The 24,396-nt window shown below is 34.0% G+C and overlaps 1 protein-coding gene across 1 annotated transcript; it reads right to left on the bottom strand.

Moving 5' to 3' along the window:
• Positions 1-8,632: 8,632 nt before the first annotated feature.
• LOC143077948 (uncharacterized) lies at positions 8,633-19,039 on the bottom strand. The gene is made up of 7 exons (XM_076252999.1): positions 19,010-19,039; positions 18,267-18,337; positions 15,084-15,205; positions 12,244-12,372; positions 10,982-11,077; positions 9,915-10,038; positions 8,633-9,300 (listed from the first exon to the last, which is right to left on the bottom strand). The coding sequence occupies exons 3-7, from the start codon at positions 15,189-15,191 to the stop codon at positions 9,113-9,115; spliced, it is 645 nt and encodes a 214-aa protein (XP_076109114.1). The 5' UTR covers positions 15,192-15,205; positions 18,267-18,337; positions 19,010-19,039; the 3' UTR covers positions 8,633-9,112.
• Positions 19,040-24,396: the final 5,357 nt, after the last annotated feature.

Genomic DNA, 24,396 nt, shown 5'->3' with positions numbered 1-24,396 from the left:
AAGTGCCTTGTAGTCAATTCTTCGGTATGTAAATGACATATTTGTCACTGGTCTTGCAAATTAAAATATTTTAAGAGGACTACTGAATTAGACAATTGGGAACTGCGACACCATATGGTTGCAATGAAAACATTGATGGTATAGGTATTCTATCTAGTCCTTCGTGTAGATCGGTGAATGTAATGAATATTTTAATTTCTACTCCTCGACGTAGACGCAGTCATGATCATCGTCATTATACATCACCTACCGTGCATGATGTCTCTATTAATGACTTGCTGTCATTTATACAAAAGCCGTTATGTATTCATTACATTCGCACGAAACTTTATTCATAACCCCTTTCAAAACTTCGTTCTCTGTTCAATTTATGTTTGGAAAACTACTGTTACAAAACCTCATTCAAACAAATACAAACTTACAGCTATCATTTCGGATATTGCAAGTCACAGATCTTTCAAACAAGCTCGTATTGCAAAAGATAAAAAAGAGAAAAGATCTTTTCTTAATCTCTCCTTAGCTAACACAAGTCTCGATGGCGTCAACTTAGGCAATATCCTTTATCATAATTTAGTTCAGTCGAAAATACCTCCTTATTTCAAAGATCAGTCTGTAACAATCATTTCTTATACCTATACCAAACCTATTGCAACTAAAATGTTCAATTACAAACACGTTTTGTAGGATCTCAATATTGACGACTTCAAGTCTAAATTTCCTGATTTTACTTGTGCTAATTCCCAATTCACATATAATTCGGCTGGCCACGTTATTACCGGTGACCTCAACATTGTCAAGAACACTTCCCTGCGAAATGTGTTATCGAAAGATCAGAAATTTCGTGAGCCTAAATCCATCATTTGGAAATACAACTTCAAAATTTTGATGGATTCAGTCGAGGAGTATGCCAGCCATTGGACTAAGTGCGAGAAGGAAGACGTAGACACTCTTTCCAAATGGATTTAGGCTGTGCGGTCGTTGATACAAATCAGAATTAAGAAACTGAATGGGTCTATCAATGCCCATGCTACGTCAATCTTTAAAGACCCAAATGTTGCAAAATAATTATCCTACCTCCATGACAAATATGTTGTTGTCCCGCCAAACAACATCGTTTTGTGTGTAAAACTCATTACATTAACTGCTTGATAAACGAATTAGGTAGTGACAATTTACTTGGAAACTCAATATAGACCCGCACGACACTTACCAAAGAGGAAATCCTGGATAATCATAGGTCTGCTCTATGTTCCTTTGGAATTTCAACCAAAGATGAAGAACTGGATCTTCCATCACTGCAATTGGATACCTAAACTACATAAATGTCCTTACAAACAACGGTATATTGCTGGGTCTTCGAAGTGCTTCAAGAACCCTCTTTCTAAACAAGTGAAACTGCGAGCTACTGCTCACTGATGATACCCCCGCCGCAAGTGGATACTATTAATAGTGTAAAAATATGCAAGTGTTCGGTAAACAGGAAGTTGTCGAGTGATGAATCTGAAAATGCATCACACGGTATAGCTGACTTATAAAAATCCTGAAACCAAATTTCAGAAATCCTTGTATTGTAGTTCCTGAGAAAAATGTGACGAAAATTTTTTACTTGGTTATCATGTGTAAAATCATACAAGTGTTTGGTAAACAGGAAGTTGTCGGGTGATGAATCTGAAAACGCATCACACGGTATAGCTGACTTATATAAATCCTGAAACCAAATTTCAGAAATCCTTGTATTGTAGTTCCTGAGAAAAATGTGACGAAAATTTTCAACTTGGCTATCATGTGTAAAATCATACAAGTGTTCGGTAAACAGGAAGTTGTCGAGTGATGAATCTGAAAACGCATCACACGGTATAGCTGACTTATATAAATCCTGAAACCAAATTTCAGAAATCCTTGTATTGTAGTTCCTGAGAAAAATGTGACGAAAATTTTCAACTTGGCTATCATGTGTAAAATCAGACAAGTGTTCGGTAAACAGGAAGTTGTCAAGTGATGAATCTGAAAACGCATCACACGGTATGGCTGACATATATAAATGTTGATACCAAATTACAGAAAGGGTGGATGTGTAGTTCCTGAGAAAAATGTGACGAAAGTTTCATGGGACGGACTGACTGACGGACTTACGGACTGACGGACTGACGGACTGACGGACTGATGGACGGACGGACTGACGGACGGACTGACAGACAGAGGTAAAACAGTATACCCCCCCTTTTTTAAAGCGGGGGTATAATTATTAACATCTATTTTATCAACAATCAAAGCGTGGCTTTAAAGTTATTGTGAAATGGCCTATTCTAGAAGTGGCGTGAATCAGATGTGGATACTAAAAAATCCCAAAGATCTTTTAGAGTACATACAATCTAACTCTCTTTCATCTTGCAATAGAATAAAATCATTTGACTTTTCTACACTTTACACAAGTATTCCACAACCAAATTAAAAGACAAATTGAAAGAGTTTGTATTGCTTTGTTTCATAAAAAAAAATGGCCAACGTAGATACAAGTATCTTGTCTTAGGGAGGGAGAAATCCTACTTTGTAAAGGATCACTCTGATTCAAACAAAAAATTCTCTGAAACTGACATTACCAAGATGCTTGATTTTTTGATTGACAACACATTTGTTACGTTCGGAGGACGGACTTTTCAACAGACTGTCGGCATTCCAATGGGAACTATCCGTGCCCCTCTTCTTGCAGACTTGTTTATTATGAGGCGGACTTCATACAGGAAATCTTAGGAAAAAAGATTAGAAAAGAGAGGGACGAAATATACCAGAGTCAGCAATATCCGTTAACTTTACTTTCCGCTATATAGATGATGTTCTCTCACTAAGTAATTCAAAATTTGGTGACAATGTTGAACGCATCTATCGATTCGAACTATCGGTTGCACTTTGTAAATACAACTGTTTCTCAAACCACGCCTCTTTTGGGGAAATTTAGAATATTCACAAAAAAATAATTTTGTTTACATACTGGTTCCCAGTTATGATCTTTGTGTTCCATCTTATAGAGACAAAACTTGGTAATGTTGCCAGTAAATATACTAGTTGTATGTGCATATTGTTTATATTTAAATCTGTGGTAACCTTTTATTCGAGGTAGGGGTTGTTAAGAAAATTAGTGTTAGTTTAAACTGTGAGAAGTTCAGGGCATATAAACGTTGAAAATATGCCGCACAGCCCTATATTTTGACATTTGTAAAAAATGAAGTGCATATGAACTTTCAATTCTAGATTAAGATTTTATTCAAAACTTCATAGTAAAAGTGGTACAGTTTTAGCCGTTAAAGGAGTTCATATGGGAAATTGCATTGTCAATATTTACCGAAATGCAACATTTACTCTATTACTAGAGATAAAAGATACAACAGAGACAGTCAAGTCGGCCTCATATCTTGACTTACATCTAGAAATTGACAATGAGGTTCAGTTGAAAACAAAACTTTACGACAAAAGAGATGATTTCAGCTTTCAAATTGTGAACTTTCCATTTCTAAGTAGCAACATTCCAGCAGCACCTGCATTCGGGGTATATATCTACCAGTTAATACGATATTCCCGTGCTTGTATTTCCTATCATAATTTCTTTGATAGAGGGTTACTGCTCATAAGGTAGCTATTAAATCAAGAGTTCATTATGGTGAAGTTGAAATCATCCCTTCGTACATTTTATGGACGCCATCACTAGTTGGTTGACCGTTATGGAATAACTGTTTCACAGATGATATCGGATATGTTCCTTTCGTTGTAACTACAATCCCCTTCCCTTTCATGGATGTGACCTACCGAATTAGACTATTTACTGGATTTGCTATAACATGAGCAACACGACGGGTGACACATGTGGATCAGGATCTGCTTACCCTTCCGGAGCACCCGAGATCACCCCAGTTCTGTATCTGTATCTGTATGTATACGTTGAAGACACCAATTCTGGCTTTTACTCAACGGGAGAGAGAGACACATATTGGCGGTGTTTGAGAGCAGCCTGAAGCTCTCAACTGTATCTGCGCATACAATACGGTATTCCAGTTGGTTCCAGTGTAGTATGCTCTTGACAAAGAAAGAGTTCTTATATGGATCGGTGTTGCTAGGAATAGTTTCTAGTGCCTTAGAATTGTTCTTAACTGAATTTGGCACTTACAAAGTTTTAGGTTTGATTTTTCTCTTAGGTTTACTTTTAAAAAAAAAATCGTCGGGATTAATAGCTGGGACCAACCCCTCTACCACTTTGTACAGAAATACCAGCCGTTGACTTGTTCTTCTCGTTTTTAGGTTGTCTAGTTCTAACTCGGCTAGCATTTTGGTGACCGACCCCTCTTCTCTAGACCTATAGTCGCCTGTTATGAATCTAGCTGCTCTGCGTTGTATTCTTTCCAATTGATTTATATCATGTTGTGTATATGGGTCCCACATTATGGCACCATATTCCATAGTTGATCGTACTAATGATATATATGCGGTCTTTTTGCTATCTTTTGGGCAGAAGCGTAGATTTCTTCTTAGAAAGCCGAGTGTCGAATTGGCTTTCTTGGCTACATTTGAGATATGCGTGGTCCATTTTAGGTCTTCTGATATTTGTAAGCCTAGGGATGGGTTGTGTTGGACTTGTTGCAGTACATGTCCGTCTAGGCTGTGCATCTTCTGGCTTTTGTTCTTGATGCTAAGTATATAGCACTTCTTTGCATTGAAGCGCATACCCCAGTTTTTGGCCCGTACTTCTAGGTTTTGGAGGTCTCGCTGTAGGAGTGTGTGGTCATGTTGACTATTTATGTTCCTGTATAGGAGGCAGTCATCTGCGAAAAGTCTGACAGATGATCATACTGCATCTGGAAGGTCGTTAATGTGGCCGAAGAAGAGAAGGGGTCCTAGTAATGTACCTTGTGGTACACCGGAGTCAACTGAAGCTTCTTCTGATTCCTCCCCATCTACGACAGCTTTCATTTTCCTTTGGGTTAGGAACATCTCCTACCATTTGTTTAATGGTCCTCTTATACCGTATTCATTCATTTTGCTCAGCAGTTTGTTGTGTGGCACAGTGTCAAATGCTTTGGAGAAGTCCAGGATAGCTACATCAATTTGTTTTCCTGCGACAAAGGCTTTCATGAAGTCATCTAGTGTGACTAGCAGTTGAGTTTCACAGGAATATCCTGACCTGAAGCCATGGTTTAGTGATGTAAGTACTCTGTGCTTCTCTAGATGTTTAAGTATATATCTATAGATAATATGTTCCAGTAGCTTACATGGTACAGATGTTAGTGATACTGGTCTGTAGATTTCTGGTGCATGTTTATCTCCCTTTTTGAAGACACTTGATATATTTGCGTTTAGCCAGTCTCTTGGTAGTGTACCAGTGTTGATGGATTTTTGGAATATCATTGTAAAAAGTAAAATCACAAAAATACTGAACTTAGAGGAAAATCAATTCGGAAAGTCCATAATCACATGGCAAAATCGAATAACAAAACGCATCAAGAACTGTCATATTCCTGACTTGGTACAGGCATTTTCAAATGTAGAAAATTGTGGATTAAACATGGTTTTATAGCGCTAACCCTCTCACTTTGATGACAGTCTCATAAAATTTCGTTATATTTACATTGATGCGTTCAGGTGCTAGTTGTTTTGAGCAACCTTTCAATATACGGTTTGGTTTGCCGTCTGGTCCTGATGCCTTGGATGTATTCAATTTTTTCAGCAGCTTGTCGACTCCATCTGGTCTTATGTCTAAAGGAGGTATTGTGCTTTTTATATGCTTTGATGTTGTTGGCAGAGTTTTGTCTTTATCTCTTGTGAATACTGAACTGAATTGTTGAATCAGTAGTTCTGCTTTCCCTTTGCTGTCATTGATTAGGTGTCCATTGCTTTTTAGGGGTGCTATTCCTATGTTGTCCTGTTTTCTTGATTTAACATATTTCCAGAAGGGTTTTGAGTTGTTGTTTTCTAGCCCTTCTAGGATTGTGGTGTTGATGTAGTTATACTCAGCTTTCCTGATTTGCCTCTTACATTCTTTTTGAAAATGTCTATAGTTGGTCCAGTTGTTAGTTTCCTTTGCCTGTTGGTATAGCCTTGTTTTCTTTTTAAACATTTTCCTGACTTTATGATTGATCCAGGGTAGACTGGTTTTAGATAGGATGAGTTTTGATGATATATGGTTGTCAAGGTTCGAATAAAGGTCTGTCTTGAACTTGTCCCATAATTCCTGTACTGTGGCGCCTGTACGGTACAGTTCAATGATGTTGGTTGAAAGGATAGTCAGGTCTTTGTGTAGATCTTCCCATTTTGCTTTGGAGTATATGTAGCATTTGCGGGGCTTCTTACTCTGATAATGTGGTTTTGTGTCGCAGTCTGTTACAATCATATCGTGGTCAGATATTCCTGGAGCATTAGAAGATGTTTTGATAAGTGACAGGTTTGATGTCAGCACTATGTCCAGTAAGTTATTGCCTCATGTAGGTGTTTCGTGTATCTGTGTTAGTGAATGTGATATGATAACTTCCATTAGAGCTCTTTGGAATCTTTGTCTTGTGCATTTTGGTTTACGGACATGGTGTTCCAGTTTATGTCTGGGCAGTTGAAATCTCCAGTTAGTATGATGGTATGATGGTTTGATTTTTTGTTTGAAATATGGTCTAATGATTTATCTAATTCCTTTATGTGTTCCATGTTCCGGTGTGGCATATAGAATGAGCCTATTGTGAGATCTTGTTTGTCTTTCAGTTGTATCTTTACCCATTCTATCTCACATTTTGTTACAAACTCTGGTTTTTCAATTGCAATAATGTCATTTTGTACAAGAATGAAAACACCGCCTCCCAGTGTACCTCGATCATTTCTGTAGGCTGTGTAGTTTTCTGGAAAAACTTCACTAGATTTAATTGCATCTTTAGTTGGGTTTTTTTCCAGGATGTTCTCCTTTCAGCCAAAGACTCTGTGCCACAGACACTCAAATCAATGAATGTGTTCGTAGATAGTAAATGTTTTTGTGTTCTGTTAAATTGTTCCTTTTAAAATTGTTATACGATGATGACTGATGTACCCATATTTTGACTATTTTATTTATTGTGTCTGTTTATTTAACGCATCAATGTAAATATAACGGAATTTGATGAGACTGTAACTAAAGTGAGAGGGTTAGCGCTATAGAACCAGGTTTAATCCACCATTTTTTACATTTGAAAATGCCTGTACCAATTCAGGAATATGACAGTTCTTGTCCATTCGTTTTTGATACGTTTTGTTATTTGATTTTGCCATGTGATTATGGACTTTCCGAATTGATTTTCCCCTAAGTTCAGTATTTTTGTGATTTTACTTTTTTCCACAGATGATGTCAGGTTTGATGTAGCTGACTGCAGCTGAAAATTCAGATGTCTTGTCCCGGATGCTTTTACAGTTCAGTGTAATGATTCTTAAGTTTTGTTTCTTTGGTATATTGAATACGTTGCTGCTGTTTGTTCTGTTTTTGCTCCTATTACTCTTTGATGTGTTGTTATTCATTGAATTATTTCCTTTTGGACTGCTGGCTTTTAGTGGATTGAATGTATTTGACGTAATTGATTCGAATGTGCTGTTGTGGTTTAAAGGATCATAATAGTTTGAAGTGTTCAATTCGTAACTGTGGAAAGTGAAAGTAGAAACGTTGATGCTTCACATTTACAACATAGCCATTGTACATTAGATCTTTGCAGTAGGACGTAGTCTGCAGAACATAGTTCTGTTTGTCTTTTTCATTTATAGCCATGGCGTTGTCAGTTTAATTTCGAAGTATGACTTTGACTGTCCCTCTGGTATCTATCACCCTCTTTAAGATTCACATTAGCGAACAAAACATTATGTCAGTGACGTAATATACATTTCTTGAATCACCAATAATACAAATATAAGGTATTTGGAAATAATTGTCTCAATACTGTTAAATCAAAATTAAATTTTAAAAGAAGTCCGTAAATTACCAGTTTATCGTGCTTCATATTAGTTGACCTTCCTTCAAATCATATTCTATTATACCAGGATACCAGTTTAGTGGAGGTACGTTCTCAAAACATACTTAAGCCGCCTATTTCCATGTGCCAACACTAGTCATAAGCCTGGTATTCAGCGGTCTTTTATAGCTGAACATGCGGTATGGATTGCACTCATTTTTGAAGGCCCTTCTGTTACCTGTAGTTGTTAATTTCTGTGTCATTTGATCTCTTGAGTTGCCTCATTGGCAATCATACCACATCTTATTTTATATTGATTATTATTTTTAGGTACCTTTTGGTAATTCAGCTCTTCACGTATTTTCATACTTCTTGATTTCAAATATCTGGATTTAAGCGTTCTGGATGAAGGCAGATCCATAAAAGCGATTCGAAAGCACAATTATATTTTATATTTTTATACATACATTCAGAAATGAATGTCGGAACACCTACGAACCTTAGAACCTATGGGCATTCTGCATGGAAATAAACTCATCATAGATACCAGGACTAAATTTTGTATATACGCCAGACGCGCGTTTCGTCTACAAAAGACTCATCAGTGACGCTCGAATCCAAAAAAGTTAAGCCAAATAAAGTACAAAATCCAAAAAAGTTAAAAAAAAAAAAAAAGGCAAATAAAGTACAAAGTTGAAGAGCATTGAGATCCAAAATTCCTAAAAGTGTTGCCAAATACAGCTAAGGTAATCTATGCCTGAGGTAGAAAAGCCTTATTATTTCAAAAAATTCAAAATTTTGTAAACAGTTAATTTATAAATACAACAAAATCAATGATAATTCATGTCAGCAGTGTCCAGCTACAATCATCTATTTCCCATCTATTGCTAATGTTTAGATTATTGTCAACATAATGCTTCATGAAATATTTGCCACTGGACTTATGAGCTATTATATTAAATTATTCACAAAGTTACGAAACAAAAACATTCTGTCACTTTATGCGCACTTCTTGGATCACTAATGCTATTTAGATACTGTATTTGACTTTTTGAATCACCAATCAAAAAGATAAACGTATTTTGTGATTGATTATCTCGATATTACTAAATCAAAATCGGATTCGAAATAAAATACAAAAAAATAAATAATCCCAAAGTTTAGATATAGTTTCATATGAGACAATATGACCTATGGAAATATTCAGTATTTGTGACACATGTTGTTTGTAAAAGGGTGTAAAACGTAGTTGAGAGACACGTTGTTTCTATTCTGTAAGACTCCCAAACTGGTAGACAAACTGCTCTTCTCTTTCTTATCACGTTACCAACGTTATTTGAATTTCCCGGTAACTTCACACCTGAAAGTATTATGCAGTATATCACACCTGGATCAACCCGAGACACACATATCATCCCCAAAAAAGTCTTTCCTTAAGGCAGTCATATCTTTCAAAAGACATTCACTTGTATATATACCTCCCAAGTTTCCGGTATTTATACATCTTTGGCTTTCAGGCTTCTCATTTTGCGCGTAAATAGTGAGAGTAAATCCTGAAAAGCTTTTCGGACTTTCGGCATATTGTTTAACGTAGATATATGAGCAGACGAGATATTTCTGCGATTCCAATCTTGTTTCTGGTAAGTATTTCGTTAAGATAATTAACTGGCATTATAGTTCAATAAATATTTTAAATTTTATGCTTTGTAACAGTGAAAATATGTTTTAGGTATTTAGATATCTAGGTTGACAATGTTTGTATTAAAAATAAGAGTTTTTTGTTCCATGTTGATGGCTTCGCTGTGACTTTGAGACGAATAACAGAAATATATGTGTTGTTCCTTGCGTTACGATCCAGAGAAAAAGGATAGAACCGAATCTTCTTGGTTTGTGAACGATGTTAATATGACTTACATTATTGGAATTGATATTCTGAATAAAAGAATTTGTTTCGACTACTTAATTGAAACTAACCTTCTTGGGAAATATGTGTGCACATCAATAGTTCTAGGAACTCAATATATCTATCCCCACATATTCGTTTGACCATCTGCATGCTACTATACTGATCTTGTTGAGTAACTCTGTATAAACATCTCTGAAAAAAGTGTGACCTTAAAATGTTACTTATATCCTATAAATTAACGTTTTTAAGGGTAAGACTATCTAAAATTTTCTCATATAAAAAAATATAAGGATCTACTAGTTCTGAAGGATAGAATTGTCCAAAACTTCTCTAGACTATACTTTCCAGAATCTAGAATGGAAGAATTGCCAAATTTTTCAGGTTTTGCTGCTTTAACATTTTGTATGGAACGTATCTGAGCGTGTTTCCCGGAAAACATGTGGTTTATAGTCAGGCCCTTGAAGTGTTCAGTTTCAATCTTTTATATGAATCTGGTTATATAATTTTCTTATGTGAGTATGAAGCAGGAGACCCTTACTGAAGTTGTGTTCACTTAATTCATTTTGAAATTTATTCCAGGTCATATGGACATTAATTTCATAATAAGGTCTTCAAATAAACTTTAAAATAAATTATTTAGATTAAACAATTTCAAATCATCCCATTCTAATTCATCCCCGAGACAGAAAAAAACCTCTTAAAATATAAAATACCCTGAACAACAAAAGCACACAATAAACACTTAAACAAAATAACACCATATATTTGTTTAGACAGTTACTATAGATTGCCGTTTTAAACATTACCTCCTTGCACTATTCCATTCAAAATACTCCTTGAGATATTGAGATAAGACGTGGCACGGTACTTGTCTATCCCAAATTCATGTATTTGGTTTTCATGTTATATTTGTTATTTTCGTGGTGTTTTGTCTGATGCTTGGTCCGTTTCTGTGTGTGTTACGTTTCGGTGTTATGTCGTTGTTCTCCTCTTATATTTAATGCGTTTCCCTCGGTTTTAGTTTGTTACCCCGATTTTGTTTTTTGTCCATGGATTTATGAGTTTTGAACAGCGGTATACTACTGTTGCCTTTATCTATATACATTTTTCATCATAAGCCTTAAAGTATTATTACCTGTAGTTGTCCTGTTGTCTTGACCATTTTGGTATTTGTGTATTTATACATCAGACAAATATCGTGTGGTTGCTTCATCACTACTACTTTTAAGTCCTAAATAAAAGATTATACATATGGATACATAATGGTATGAAGCATACATGGTTGTAACTATATTTTTTATATTATTATTTTTATTACTGCTTATATCAAACAAAGGCATATATTGTAGTTATTGGGTTTTATTGTCGTCAAACAAGAAACTTCTTTACATAGTTGGTGAAAAAGTATCAGGTTTTTTGTATTTGGTTGTAAAGATATGTTAATTAACTTCAATTAAAGCAGGTTGAATGATTAAAATAATTAAAAAAAAATAGACTAAATATACATGTTTTAAGGGGAGACAACACTGTAAACAGTCTGGGTTTTTTTTGCAGTGAAAATTGAAAACTTATTTGCAGCCACTGTAGCTCTTTTCGGAGCAGACGAACGTACCCTGAAGCCTTAATTTTTTGAAAGACCAGGTAAAAATCTATGAATCCATAAAATTTTGATTATGAAAAATGTGCAGGTATCATGTCTTCAGGGGTATGCACATGACCTGATTTCAGTTTTTTTAAGCTTAAATTAGGCAATGTTTTTCCCAGTTTCTCTGGATAAAACTTTTTAATACTATTAAAAGTACACTTTTTTATTTCATTATAAACTAGAGAACATTCGGATTCCAGTGATATCTAGTTTTATATAAGTATCTTAATTAATCAGTCCACCACTAAGGGTCACTTATACATGGTCCCTCAAAATATGACGTCATAGAAAAAACTGTTGATTGCACCCTAAAAATAATGAACTGAATTCAAAACGGAAATTCCCTAATCAAATTCGCAAAATCAAAAGCTCAAACACATCAAACGAATAGCAACTGTCATATAATACAGTCATTGGCTTTCGAACGTCTTGGTTTGAACGTTTCATATAAAGGTAAAGCCAGAAATGCACCAAATTTATAAGGAATATGGATTCCTTTACTGAATATTGCATCAATTTTTCTTGAGACTAGAGCTCATATTGTCAATTGTTACTAAATCTTTCACCTACTAGTACTTATGATGGGACTGATGCCCATGTCAAAACTTACTGCATATTTGACCTAGTTCTCCAAATCATTAATACTTACTAGAAATCTGTTAGTCCTGACTCTAAAGCCTACATTGTCAATGCTTACTGGATATAAAATCTGTTATACTCCAATGACTAAAGATTCTATTGTCAAAACTTACCAAATCTTTGATGTGATAAATGGTCTGATGGTCACCGGTATTGGTTGTCAATTCATCTACTTGTAATTTATCATCGTCATGTACAGTTGTGGTCAATAGGTTGGAATTTTTTTCATTACCATGTATAATCTATAATAAAAGTTATTCTTCAATAGTTCTTTGTTAGTAATTTTTTGATACAGTTGATAGATTCTGGAAAAGGCAAGAGGATTCTAGAATATGAAGTCGTCGGTGTATAATAATACAGCTCGTCGAAGTTATGATACCGACAAACAGTTAAACGGACATCAGTATAGGAGCAGTAGACCATCTCTCGATCAGCGGTTCCAAATGGCAAAGCAGAGCTAATCAGAGTGAATTATAGATACTTCAAAGATGTCAAGTAGCGCTCAAACCATCTTTGCTAGCTAATGGTTAAATTTGGGCTTGCGAAGGAGCACCCAAACTTGTTTTGAGGACATTGATGGTAGTAAAATGGCTTGTAAAAGAGGGACGAAAGATACCAGAGGGACAGTCAAACTCATAAATCGACAATAATAACATTAACGGTACAAATTTTTCTGCATTAGATGCGCATTTCGACAATACATGTCTCCTCAGTGATACTGACAACGCCATGGCTAAAAATAAAAAAGACAAACAGACAAACAATAGTACACATGACACAACATAGAAAACTAAAGAATAAGCAACACGAACCCCACCAAAAACTACAGTTTGTTTATTTAACGAAAATTCGACTAGAAATCATTTCCTATATGTATTCAATCACATGTAGAACAAAGTGATAAGACATCTGATTTAAAAGAGGCTGACAATAAGAAGAAATCATAGTCTACAGAATTTTAATTTCTACAGGAAAATTATGTAGCATTCTTAAGGAAGGTTAACGAAAAATCGGGTATAGTTTTTGACGGTAAACTTGGTTGCTTTCCAATCACAAATAAAATAGATAACAGAGGAAAGCGACAGAAACAACCCTATAATAGACCTTTGCTACATCACATTGAAACAAAATTCAAAACCACAATATAAATTTGTAGTGCAATGCATTTTATAACAATTGTTGGAATGAACTAAAATACAGTTTGTTAGATGAAGAAGTATTTTCTTCTTCGTGATTGGAATACTTATTCGTTTGAGATATATGACAACATGGAGAACAGTGTTGACACTCGATTAGGAATAACGCGATTGCTCTAAAGATGATAATTATACACGAAGTAGTAGTAAAATAAGACTGACAATAACGTAAGAAGATACTTCGATGAATGGTTATGATCTGACCCCTGAAAAAAAAAAATTGACAAGCTCTATGCATTTCCCTCAGTTTAAGTTTGTAACCCGGATTGTTTGCTCTATCGATTTATGAGCTTCGAACAGCGGTATACTACTGTTGCCTTTATCTACCAAGACTTCGAATAAATTCAACTTGGGGAATAATTTATGCCGATTATTTAATGCAGATATCATACTGTATAAGGAAACATACATGGATTTATTTGTTTCATTTATATAGGTATCCAAGTTGAGGTAACGAATGATAATGGTGACATTTGTCACATTGACGAGAAAAGATAAAGACTGATGCACAGTTACCTAAATATATAGACAAGTTGTTTTTTGATGAAAAGAAGTTAATTACACAAGAACAGACCGACCTAGTTTGGATAATGTTATCACATGATGAAATACTTATCAAAGAACCCCCGAGAAGAGTATCCTTACTTCAGAAGCATATTTTAAAAAGTAAAGTAGAGTAACGATAACCGAATAATTTAGTCTTTCCTCGTTATCGATCTCTCTTACTTGTGAGGTAAATGAAGTAATAGTAGATCAGTGGAATATAACGACTGGATTTTTCGGGTTAGAGCATTAGAGTCCACTACCATCGTCTTACACCAAAAATAATAAATCATAATTGAGGATATGTGTAGATTACCGAAAATTAAACGAAAAGATCATAAAAGATGTGCATCCGATACCGAGGATTCAAAATGCGTAGATCTCAGTGATTTATATCAGTTAACTTATGTATTGATTATCAATCAAACTCTATCTAGTGACAAGGAACAGAGTGCGTTTATAACCTTAAATAGTTGACTTTTTGTTATGCATCAAACCATTCGGGACTCTGTAATGTCGTTTGTGTAGGTGCTATTTAACATTTTCAAACGAGACTTTCAATTGATCGGCAGGGGTAATTGTAATAATTTTATCAGAGTAAGTCTTTGGAATACTTATAACTGATCTTAACTGTTTTTCTTGAATTGAGTTGAAGACAAGTATTAGGTGGACAGAAGCATTGAAATCGAAGGAGTACACAAATACTACTCAACAAAAGTAATGATACACAACTTTGAACTCAAATTTATCATAAAATATAATAAATAGGAAAAACTGTTAAATTATCTAATGGAAAACTTTCCATTTGCAAATGTATATGATTAAATAATCTGATCAAATTAGAAAATATCGTGTTAATTAACACAGGGGTCAAACTTATTTTGCGGAAAATGATGACTTAATTTTGAAGATGAAAATTAAGTATTCAAATATCTACACCGGCATTTAAAATTTTAAGCAGCGTTTAAAGTTTAAAGTTCGTTTACTACTGATTTTTCATTTTTGGTTGAAAAAAACGATTTTTGAAATAATCGCGCTTTTGCCTTGAATTAATGGTTTTCATTAGTGAATGATACTGCAAATCTTAGACCAATTGGGCAATTATTAACCTTGGCACAGTGTAACCATTTTCATCATATACCGAAAATACATTGCTTGTATCGTTTCGTTTGTTGACTAGTATATGATTTGAGAAAAACTTAATCATGTCTTACCGATAATTCATCTTCTCCACTTTCAGAGCTACTACTATCATCAAAATCGTCACCATTAAGTTTATGTATGAAAATAATCAGGTATGTGAGTAAAATTCTTCCTTTCATTTTGTATAATGGACCTGCAAAAAAAAATCTAATGTATAAAATGGAAAATCTAAACAAAAGAGCAGATATAATGATAACCCTTTAATATATGGTCTATTTTTAATAAAACACTTCAATTCTTCCAGATTAATGTACATTTAAAGGAAAATTGATATGATGATCTATACTTATTTATATATACTGTAGAGGCGCCATCCTTGTTGTTGGTGTAATAAATATGTCAAAATTGATAAAAACAAAATAATCATAATACGCATAAAAAATAATCAATACAAAAAAATCAATTTAATTGATTGTACATTGTCAACATCATAGCATTACAATATGACAAAATAAAAGTGAACAAGAACAAACAGTGACGAAAATCATGACAATATAGCATAAGACAACTACTGACGAAAATCATGACAATATTAAATAAGGCAACTACTGACGAAAATCATGACAATATTAAATAAGGCTACTACTGACGAAAATCATGACAATATTAAATAAGGCTACTACTGACGAAAATCATTTACATATAACATAACGCAAATACTGACGAACATGATTTAGATATAACATAAGGCAACTACTGACGAAAATAATTTAGAATGAAATTCAAAACAGTGTGGCTGTGGCCATTGATTGACACATTAAATTCATCCATTGACTGGGACAATTTAGTGAACGTTTGTATGTAACAACTACTGCTCACTATGTACTTTTTAAAGACACCTAAACTATGGGGTCACCAAAGGTTCTCAACACCTTAATAAAGTAATTCGAAAAACTAATCAGAAATAACACGATGTTTTGATTTATATCAATTATATAAATCAAAACATAAAAGCTTATTCCTGATTAATTGTTTGAATTATTTTATAATTAAAGGCGTTAAGAAACCTTTGGTGATCCCACAGTTTAAATGTCTATCGTAGGTACGTCGTGAACAGTGGTCGTTACAGACAAACGTTCACGTAAATTGTCCCAGTCAATGGATGAATTTAATGTGTCAATCAATGGCCACAGCCCCACTGTTTTGAATTTCATTCTACATATGACACAAGGCAATCACTGACGAAAATCATTATGATTTTTTCCTTCTCCTAAGACTTGTAATGTCGCTATCTGCAATGAACAGCAGTCGTCGAATTAGAGTACGTGAAGATAAGTATTTAACAGAAATTAATTGAAACTTATTCCTTATAAGTTAAATAAAATAAAAGATTTTCTTAATAAAATCTAGTCTATGTACGAAAATCAGTTAGATATTACATAAGGCAACCACTAACAAAAAGTCATTACGATTTTTCTGGTTAAATCTAGATCAGTGGACAACGGGAGGTCTAACAGAACAGACAATGATGACCCCAGGAAAAACACCCAACTATAAAAAAAAAAAAATGGAATACAATTCTACAAAACCACAAGTAGAATCATGTTTGGTTTGAACTTTTCATGAACATGGTTCATTTAAATGATCCAAATTCTAAAATATCTATGAAGAAATTTCATAAAATGGATTTTTAACATTGTCATTTCTAGTTCATGGTTTTGAGTTACTAAATACCGGTGGTCGAAAATTTGTCTACTGCTTAAATAAAGTCATCATAGAAACCAGGATTAAATTCATATTTACTCAGACGCGCGTTTCGTCTACAAAAGACTCATCAGTGACGCTCGAATCCAACAAAAAAAGAACGAAGTTGAAAAGCATTGAGGACCAAAATTCCTAAAAGTTTTATCAAATACAACTAAGGTATTCTATTCCTTAGGTATAAAAGTCTTAGTATTTCAAGAATTCAAAAGTTTTTTAAACATTTAATTTAAAAATATTACCACAAAAGTGCTGACTACTCGGCTGGTGATGCCATCGGGGAATAAAAAATCCACCAGCAGTGGCATCGACCCAGTGGTTGCATATAAACTCATCCATCATAGATATCAGGATTTTATTTTATATTTACGCCAGACGCGCGTTTTGTCTACAAAAGACTCATCAGTGACGCTCGAATCCAACAAAGTTAAATAGGCCAAAGTACGAAGTTGACGAGCAGTGAGGATCAAAATTCTTAAAAGTTTTGCTCAAAAGTGTTGTAAACAGTTAATTTATAAATATGACCATATCAATCATAATTAATCTGAATCAGGGTTTTCATTTCTGAACTAATTCTTTCATATTTCTCTGCATTCTTTGATTATAATTTTCCTATTATGATTATCTATACTGTAGCACCCATTTTTTATCTGTTATTTTGGGTCGATTTCTCCCTTTTCTATATTTTTTTGAGTGCCTTTCTCTTTATTCTTTATTTTTTATTCCAATCTTTATTTCTTGTGTCCACATTACTCTACTCGGTAAACCCCGTCTAGACCCTTCTCCATTTGAAAAAGCAATTTTGTTTGATGCAATTGCCAATTTTATTCAAGTGGCATTGGATACAAATATAAAATGTCCAAATACGAAAGCAGAATGATAATGAAGAACTAAAAATAACTGTAGAATATAAAATATGAAAACTAATAATATTTAAATTATATTACGTGTTTAGGAACACGAGGACAGTGTTATATACCTAACTTTCAAAATATCTAGTGTTCAGAACCTTTGAAGGCTTGAAAAACGAATTACATTGTAGTTAATTAATTTGTGTTTTGAAACTTCTTCATTCGACAAACTAATTATTAATAACACATTGACTTTGAAAAAAATCATCCCCAACCTACAGTGATGCCTATATATTAATTAAAAAAACCATAAATAAATACATTAGAAACAAAATAAAGTATCTTTACTACTTCGGGTAATAACCTAGCATTCTGATAGTGGGATCGACCTGCTGGTAAAAAATCAAAAGAGTTATTACCCTGAGTGTCTCTGTATTTACTTTAAGAAGGAAGATATCAACATGATGTAACATCCATGAGGAGTTCACTTCCACATCGTGCCACGAATATAAAACTACTAAAACAATGCCTCAGCTATATTATTCATTTATTTTTTAAAACATCTATAAATTGATATTTTTACCCAGAAAATTTAGAAACATTTTAAAATAAACTTTAGAAAAAATATTTAGATCTACTTACATATGGTTACATCGATCTTTACAGGGTTTATTAAATGAAACTAAAGTTGTCGATCAGTCATCTATTTAATACTGAAATAATTAGAGAATTTACAATCAATAATTACCTAGTATGATGACATTATGATGCATTATAACTTTAATACCTGTTATTTGTATCAAAGACTATTTAAAGATGTATCGGTATAATAAATAAAAACATGTAAATTATAGCCTACTAAACTACTTTTTACGTCTTTTCATTACATTCGTTTTACTAAAAAGTCATATATCCACTAGAATTGTTACACAATATGTTTTCGATGCCACTGCTGGTGGAATTTTAATCCCCCGAGGGTATCACCAGCCCATTAGTCAGCACTTCTGTGCTGAAATGAATTATTATTGATATGTCATATCTATATATAAACTGTTTACAAAACTTTTCAATTTTTGAAATACTAAGACTTTAATACCTTAGGAATAGAATACCTTAGCTGTATTTAGCAAAACTTTTAGGAATTTGGGTCCGCAATACTCTTTAACCTCGTACTTTATTTTTTGGATTCTAGCGTCACTGATGAGTCTTTTGTAAACGAAATACAAAATTTAATACTGATATCTATGATGAGTTTATTTTTACATTTTATTATAAAAAAATTGGATTTTCAAACTCTAAAATAAACAACATTGACGTAATATATATAGTAAGTATATCAAGATAAATAAGAGTTAATTATATAACTATAGCGCAACAGTACTCACATTGCAACGAGTTCCCAGTTTGCACCCATTATGCATATAAAGTGGCGGATATTTTATAGGTTTTCTTTATCAATCATCATTATGCATGCTAAATATCGAACGTGTCGAACAGCTGATATTTTGCAGATCTATACATACAAAGACCGATATTGATATTGAGCCCTTTCAGTGGAGTCCGGAGTCTCATTAACAGCGGCCGGTGCCCTATTGTTAGAACCCGGACCCATCATTTTTTGTAAAAAGAACCCGAGCGAAAAGAAATCATGAAAGGTGTCTTCTTAAAGGAGACGGGAGTCCATTGTGTGGAAAAAGAAACAGGTACTTGTCTATTGGAATAAATTGTTTTGTTGACCTATACGGATGTCATTTTGGTTTTGGGTTGGATAATTTCATTGTTCATTAACTAAATCCATGAAAAGGAGAACGATATACGTTTGTTTTATTCAGAACAACTGAAAACAGGTAACATAAAATATAAATCTGACACTAGCTCCTTCGCATAATTGACAGTTATATTTATAACGTGGCAGATGCTTTCGTCATTCTTATTGATGAGGATTGTAAGTTCTCCTGCAGATAATTTGTGGTTCTCTCTGGCACTACGGCTTCTCCACTAATATAAACTGACAGTCACTTCTTATTGATGAGGATTGTAAGTTCTCCTGCAGATAATTTGTGGTTCTCTCTGGCACTACGGCTTCCTCCACTAATATAAACTGACAGTCACTTCTTATTGATGAGGATTGTAAGTTTTCCTGCAGATAATTTGTGGTTCTCTCTGGCACTACGGCTTCCTCCACTAATATAAACTGACAGTCACTTCTTATTGATGAGGATTGTAAGTTCTCCTGCAGATAATTTGTGGTTCTCTCTGGCACTACGGCTTCCTCCACTAATATAAACTGACAGTCACTTCTTATTGATGAGGATTGTAAGTTTTCCTGCAGATAATTTGTGGTTCTCTCTGGCACTACGGCTTCCTCCACTAATATAAACTGACAGTCACTTCTTATTGATGAGGATTGTAAGTTTTCCTGCAGATAATTTGTGGTTCTCTCTGGCACTACGGCTTCCTCCACTAATATAAACTGACAGTCACTTCTTATTGATGAGGATTGTAAGTTTTCCTGCAGATAATTTGTGGTTCTCTCTGGCACTACGGCTTCCTCCACTAATATAAACTGACAGTCACTTCTTATTGATGAGGATTGTAAGTTTTCCTGCAGATAATTTGTGGTTCTCTCTGGCACTACGGCTTCCTCCACTAATACAAACTGACAGTCACTTCTTATTGATGAGGATTGTAAGTTTTCCTGCAGATAATTTGTGGTTCTCTCTGGCACTACGGCTTCCTCCACTAATATAAACTGACAGTCACTTCTTATTGATGAGGATTGTAAGTTTTCCTGCAGATAATTTGTGGTTCTCTCTGGCACTACGGCTTCCTCCACTAATATAAACTGACAGTCACTGAAATTAGCTTTTAACCCCACCAATCCATAAATAAAACCATTTCATCAAGGTCCGTTTTTGTTGTAAACTCTCCAATGTATTTAATGTTGTTTTGTTACGTTTGGGTCCTTTTATATAAAGCATATTGTTAAAGCTAGTATTTTGTTCTTGTTTTAAAATATCGCAGGTATTCTCACAATGTGCTCACTAGCTCCAAAATAAAAGTGATTCTCGTATGATAATGTTGGATTTTTTATTATTTCATATAGGTTATTTTATGCCTCTGTTTCATAGTGGAGATTATTCACAAGTTTTGTTTCAATTTTTTCAACGTGCCTTTTGTTAAGTGTCTGTACTTTCTGAAGATATAGTTTTAAAATCGTTAACTAACTGTTTATACATACTAAGTAGTAGTTTAGCTCATTGAACTTAAAAACAGAAAAAAAACAGAAATATAATGATAAAAACCAGAAATATAATGATAAAAAACAGCCATGTACAAGTGTGAATAGAAAGACATAAGTTTAATCAGTCAAAGACGAAATATTCAAAATGAGTCAATCAGCTTTTGTTTAGTTTCCTGGTTCAAAGTTTTTGTTCATCTCTTTTGTTTTAAAAACAATACTTACATTGTAAAGTTACCGCAATAATAACACCAGCAGATACATCAAAGATGTCATCAACAAAATGCTTAACCTTTTTTTTTATTTACCTAATATACTAGTCAATAAAAGAAACGATACACAAGTTTGAACTCCAATTTATCATAAAATTTTTAAAAAATTAGGAAAAACTGTTCAATTATCCAATGAAAAACATTCATTTACAAAGCAAATGCATAATATGTAGAATAGAATCTGTCCAAATTGGAAAATAAGAAAAATATCGAGTTAATGAACACAGGGTCAAATACAACACCTCTCAGTATACAAAAAGAAGAACTGCGAAATCATATGGTTGCAATGACACAGTAGATGGTATTGATAGGTATTCTGACTAGTCCTTTCGGTGAACGTGATAAGCATTTTCATATCTACTATTTGAAGTAGACGCAGTCATGATCATCGTCATTATAAACCACCTTATACCGGATGCCTTATACAAAGGCCGTTAAATATTAATTACATAAGCACGAATCTGCAATCTCTACAACTATTAAAACTTCATTCTCGGTATAACTTAAATAATTATTAAAAAACCTCATTCAAACCAATACCATCATTACAGCCATGTGATCATCTCGGATATTGCAAATCACAGAATTTTCAAACTAGTTCACATAAAATGTTCCTTCGCTAACAAAGGTATTGATGCCATAAACTTGGGCAAGATCCTTCATCATAAATCAGTTCACTCGAAAATATCTCCTTATTTTAAAGATCAGTCTGTACAAATCATTTCTTATACCTATACCAAACTAATTGGAACTAAAATATGCATTAACAAACACATACTGAAGCATATCAATATTAACGACTTCAAGTCATATAATAAAGATCGTACCTGATTGTGCTAGTTCCAAATTCCGAAATAATCCGGTTGGTCGCTTTATTACTGGTGACCTTTAAATTGTCAACAACACTTTTCTGTTTAATGAGTTATCCAAAGGATGAAAATATGGTGAGTCAAAATTTATCAATTGGAAACACAACTTCAAAATACTGATGGATTCAGTCGTGGATTATGCCAGGCAATAGGATAAACACGGGAAAGAAGATGTAGTTACTCTTTACGAAGGGATGAAGTCTATGAGGTCGTTGATACACATAAGCATTAAGAATACAGAATTGGTCTATAAATATTACCCATACTACATCAATCTTTGAAGACCGAAATGTTGCAAAGCACCTCTCCTACCTGTATGACAAATATGATGTTGTCCCATAAAGCACAAACCAATATTGTTTTTATGTGTAAATCACATAAACATAAACTCCTTACTATGGAAAATGAATTCGGTATTGACAATTTACTTGGAAACTCAACATATAACCCCACAACACTTACCAAGAAGAAGCTCGTGGATAATGATAGGGCTGTTCTATGTTTCTTTGAAATTCAATCAAAGATGAAGGACTGGATCTTCCATCAGGTATTGGATACATAAACTACATAAGTGTCCTTAAAACAACATTATTGTCCAGGGTCTTTCAAGTGTTCCATGAAATCTCTTTCTATATTAATAACATCAATTTTATCAGTTATCAAAGCCTGGCTTCAAAGTTATTGTGAAACTACCCAATCTAGGGTGGCCTGATTCAGATGTGGATAATAAAAAAAATCATACATCTTTTAGAGTACATACAAATTAATATAATCTTAGGCTTACATCTTGTAATAGCATTAAAGAAATTGACGTTTCTACACTTACAAAAGTTTTCCCCATTCCAAACCAAAAGACAAATTGATAGAGTTTGTCCTGATTTGTTTCCTAAAAAAATTACCAACGTATGTATGAACAAATAACTATTCACAAGGAGGGATACATCGTACTTTGTAAACAAAAATCTTTGATCCAAACAAAAAACTCTGAAACTGACATTATCTAGGTGATTGATCTATTTTTACACAACAAATTTGTTACGTTTTGAATTTACATTCCTATTGGAACCAACTGTGCTCCACTTCTTACCGACTTTTTTCTTTATTCATATGAGGCTGACTTCATACAGGAACTTCTTAGGAAGAAAAAAAGAAGCTTGCAGTATCATTTTAACTTCACTATCCGCTATATAGTTTTGTCTTCTCTCTCATTAATTCAAAATTGAAATAAAGGACACAACAGAACAGTTAAGTCTGCCTCATATGTCGACCTACATATAGCAATTTACAATGAGGGTCGGTTGAAAACAAAACTTTACAAAAAAAGATATGGTTTCAGCTTCCCAGTAGTGAACTTTTCATTTTTATGTAGCAACATCCCAGCAGCGCATCCATATTGAACTCCCAGTCGATACGATATTCCAGGGTTTGCGTTCCTATCGTGATTTCCTTAATAGAGGGTTGCTGCTCACTTATAGAATATTAAACCAGGAGTTTCAAGTGGTGAAGTTTAAATCATCCTTTCAAAGTTTCCCGGACGGCATCACGAGTTGGTTGACCGTGACGGAATACTTTCACAGATGACAACGGACACTGAAAAATGGATTAGATAAAATTAAGAATAGAAATCTTTTTGGAACAAAATTGTCTAGCAAGGAAAACATCTATGTATAGGAAAGTGACCACCTAATGCCCATTTGGGTAAAAAACAACTACTAAAGTACCAAATGAAAAATCACGAAATCCGGGAAGGTAAATCAACAACAATGCTTTCACGTCTTGTGTGATTCAAATTACCATAAAATAAATTTGCGGATACAGTTACATAAACACACCAACACATGTCTAAACAGTAGTGACGGCCAAGCGTTTATAGATAAACTAAATGAGGCTAGTGCTGAACAACTCATCCTGTTTCCAACCGAGGGAAAGTAATACACTAGTTTCGATTACAACCCTACCAGGGCAGTTTACAGATATCCACTCACCTGATTGGTTAAGCAACCACGACATTGCCATTGGTACTCTGAGATGCACAATTCTAAGAAAGAAAAAAAGACATGAAAGGACTTTCTTCCAATACGCGAAGGGTAACCACGATCAGATGAGAGAAGACACAAGGGACTTCATCAGAGACAGATACTTCAATGGGCATCAAAACAAAATGTCTGTAGAAGAAAACTGAAACAGAAAATATATACCAAAATTAATTTACAAACTAAAACACCACAAGGAAAACAGTCAATACCATGGATAGAAAACAGCATCAAGGCCATGATAAAACGAAGAACACAACACACGGCAACTACTAGTATAAAAAAATAACCAACAGCGAGAGAATAAAACGAAAATGGCAAGAATTATGACGCACAATTAAAAGAAAATTGAAACAG

This window comes from Mytilus galloprovincialis, chromosome 6 (genome assembly GCF_965363235.1).
Source record: "Mytilus galloprovincialis chromosome 6, xbMytGall1.hap1.1, whole genome shotgun sequence".
Taxonomy (NCBI): domain Eukaryota; kingdom Metazoa; phylum Mollusca; class Bivalvia; order Mytilida; family Mytilidae; genus Mytilus; species Mytilus galloprovincialis.
The sequence above is the reverse complement of the archived record's forward strand: the minus strand, read 5'-3'. Positions and strand labels throughout refer to the sequence as shown.

Coding starts and splice junctions, on each gene's coding strand:
- LOC143077948 (XM_076252999.1), bottom strand. CDS start 15,191: ATGAAAGGAAGAATTTTACTCACATACCTGATTATTTTCATACATAAA. Junction 12,373..15,083: donor GTGGAGAAGATGAATTATCG/GTAAGACATGAT, acceptor CTTTTATTATAG/ATTATACATGGTAATGAAAA. Junction 11,078..12,243: donor TTTATCACATCAAAGATTTG/GTAAGTTTTGAC, acceptor TCTTTTATTTAG/GACTTAAAAGTAGTAGTGAT.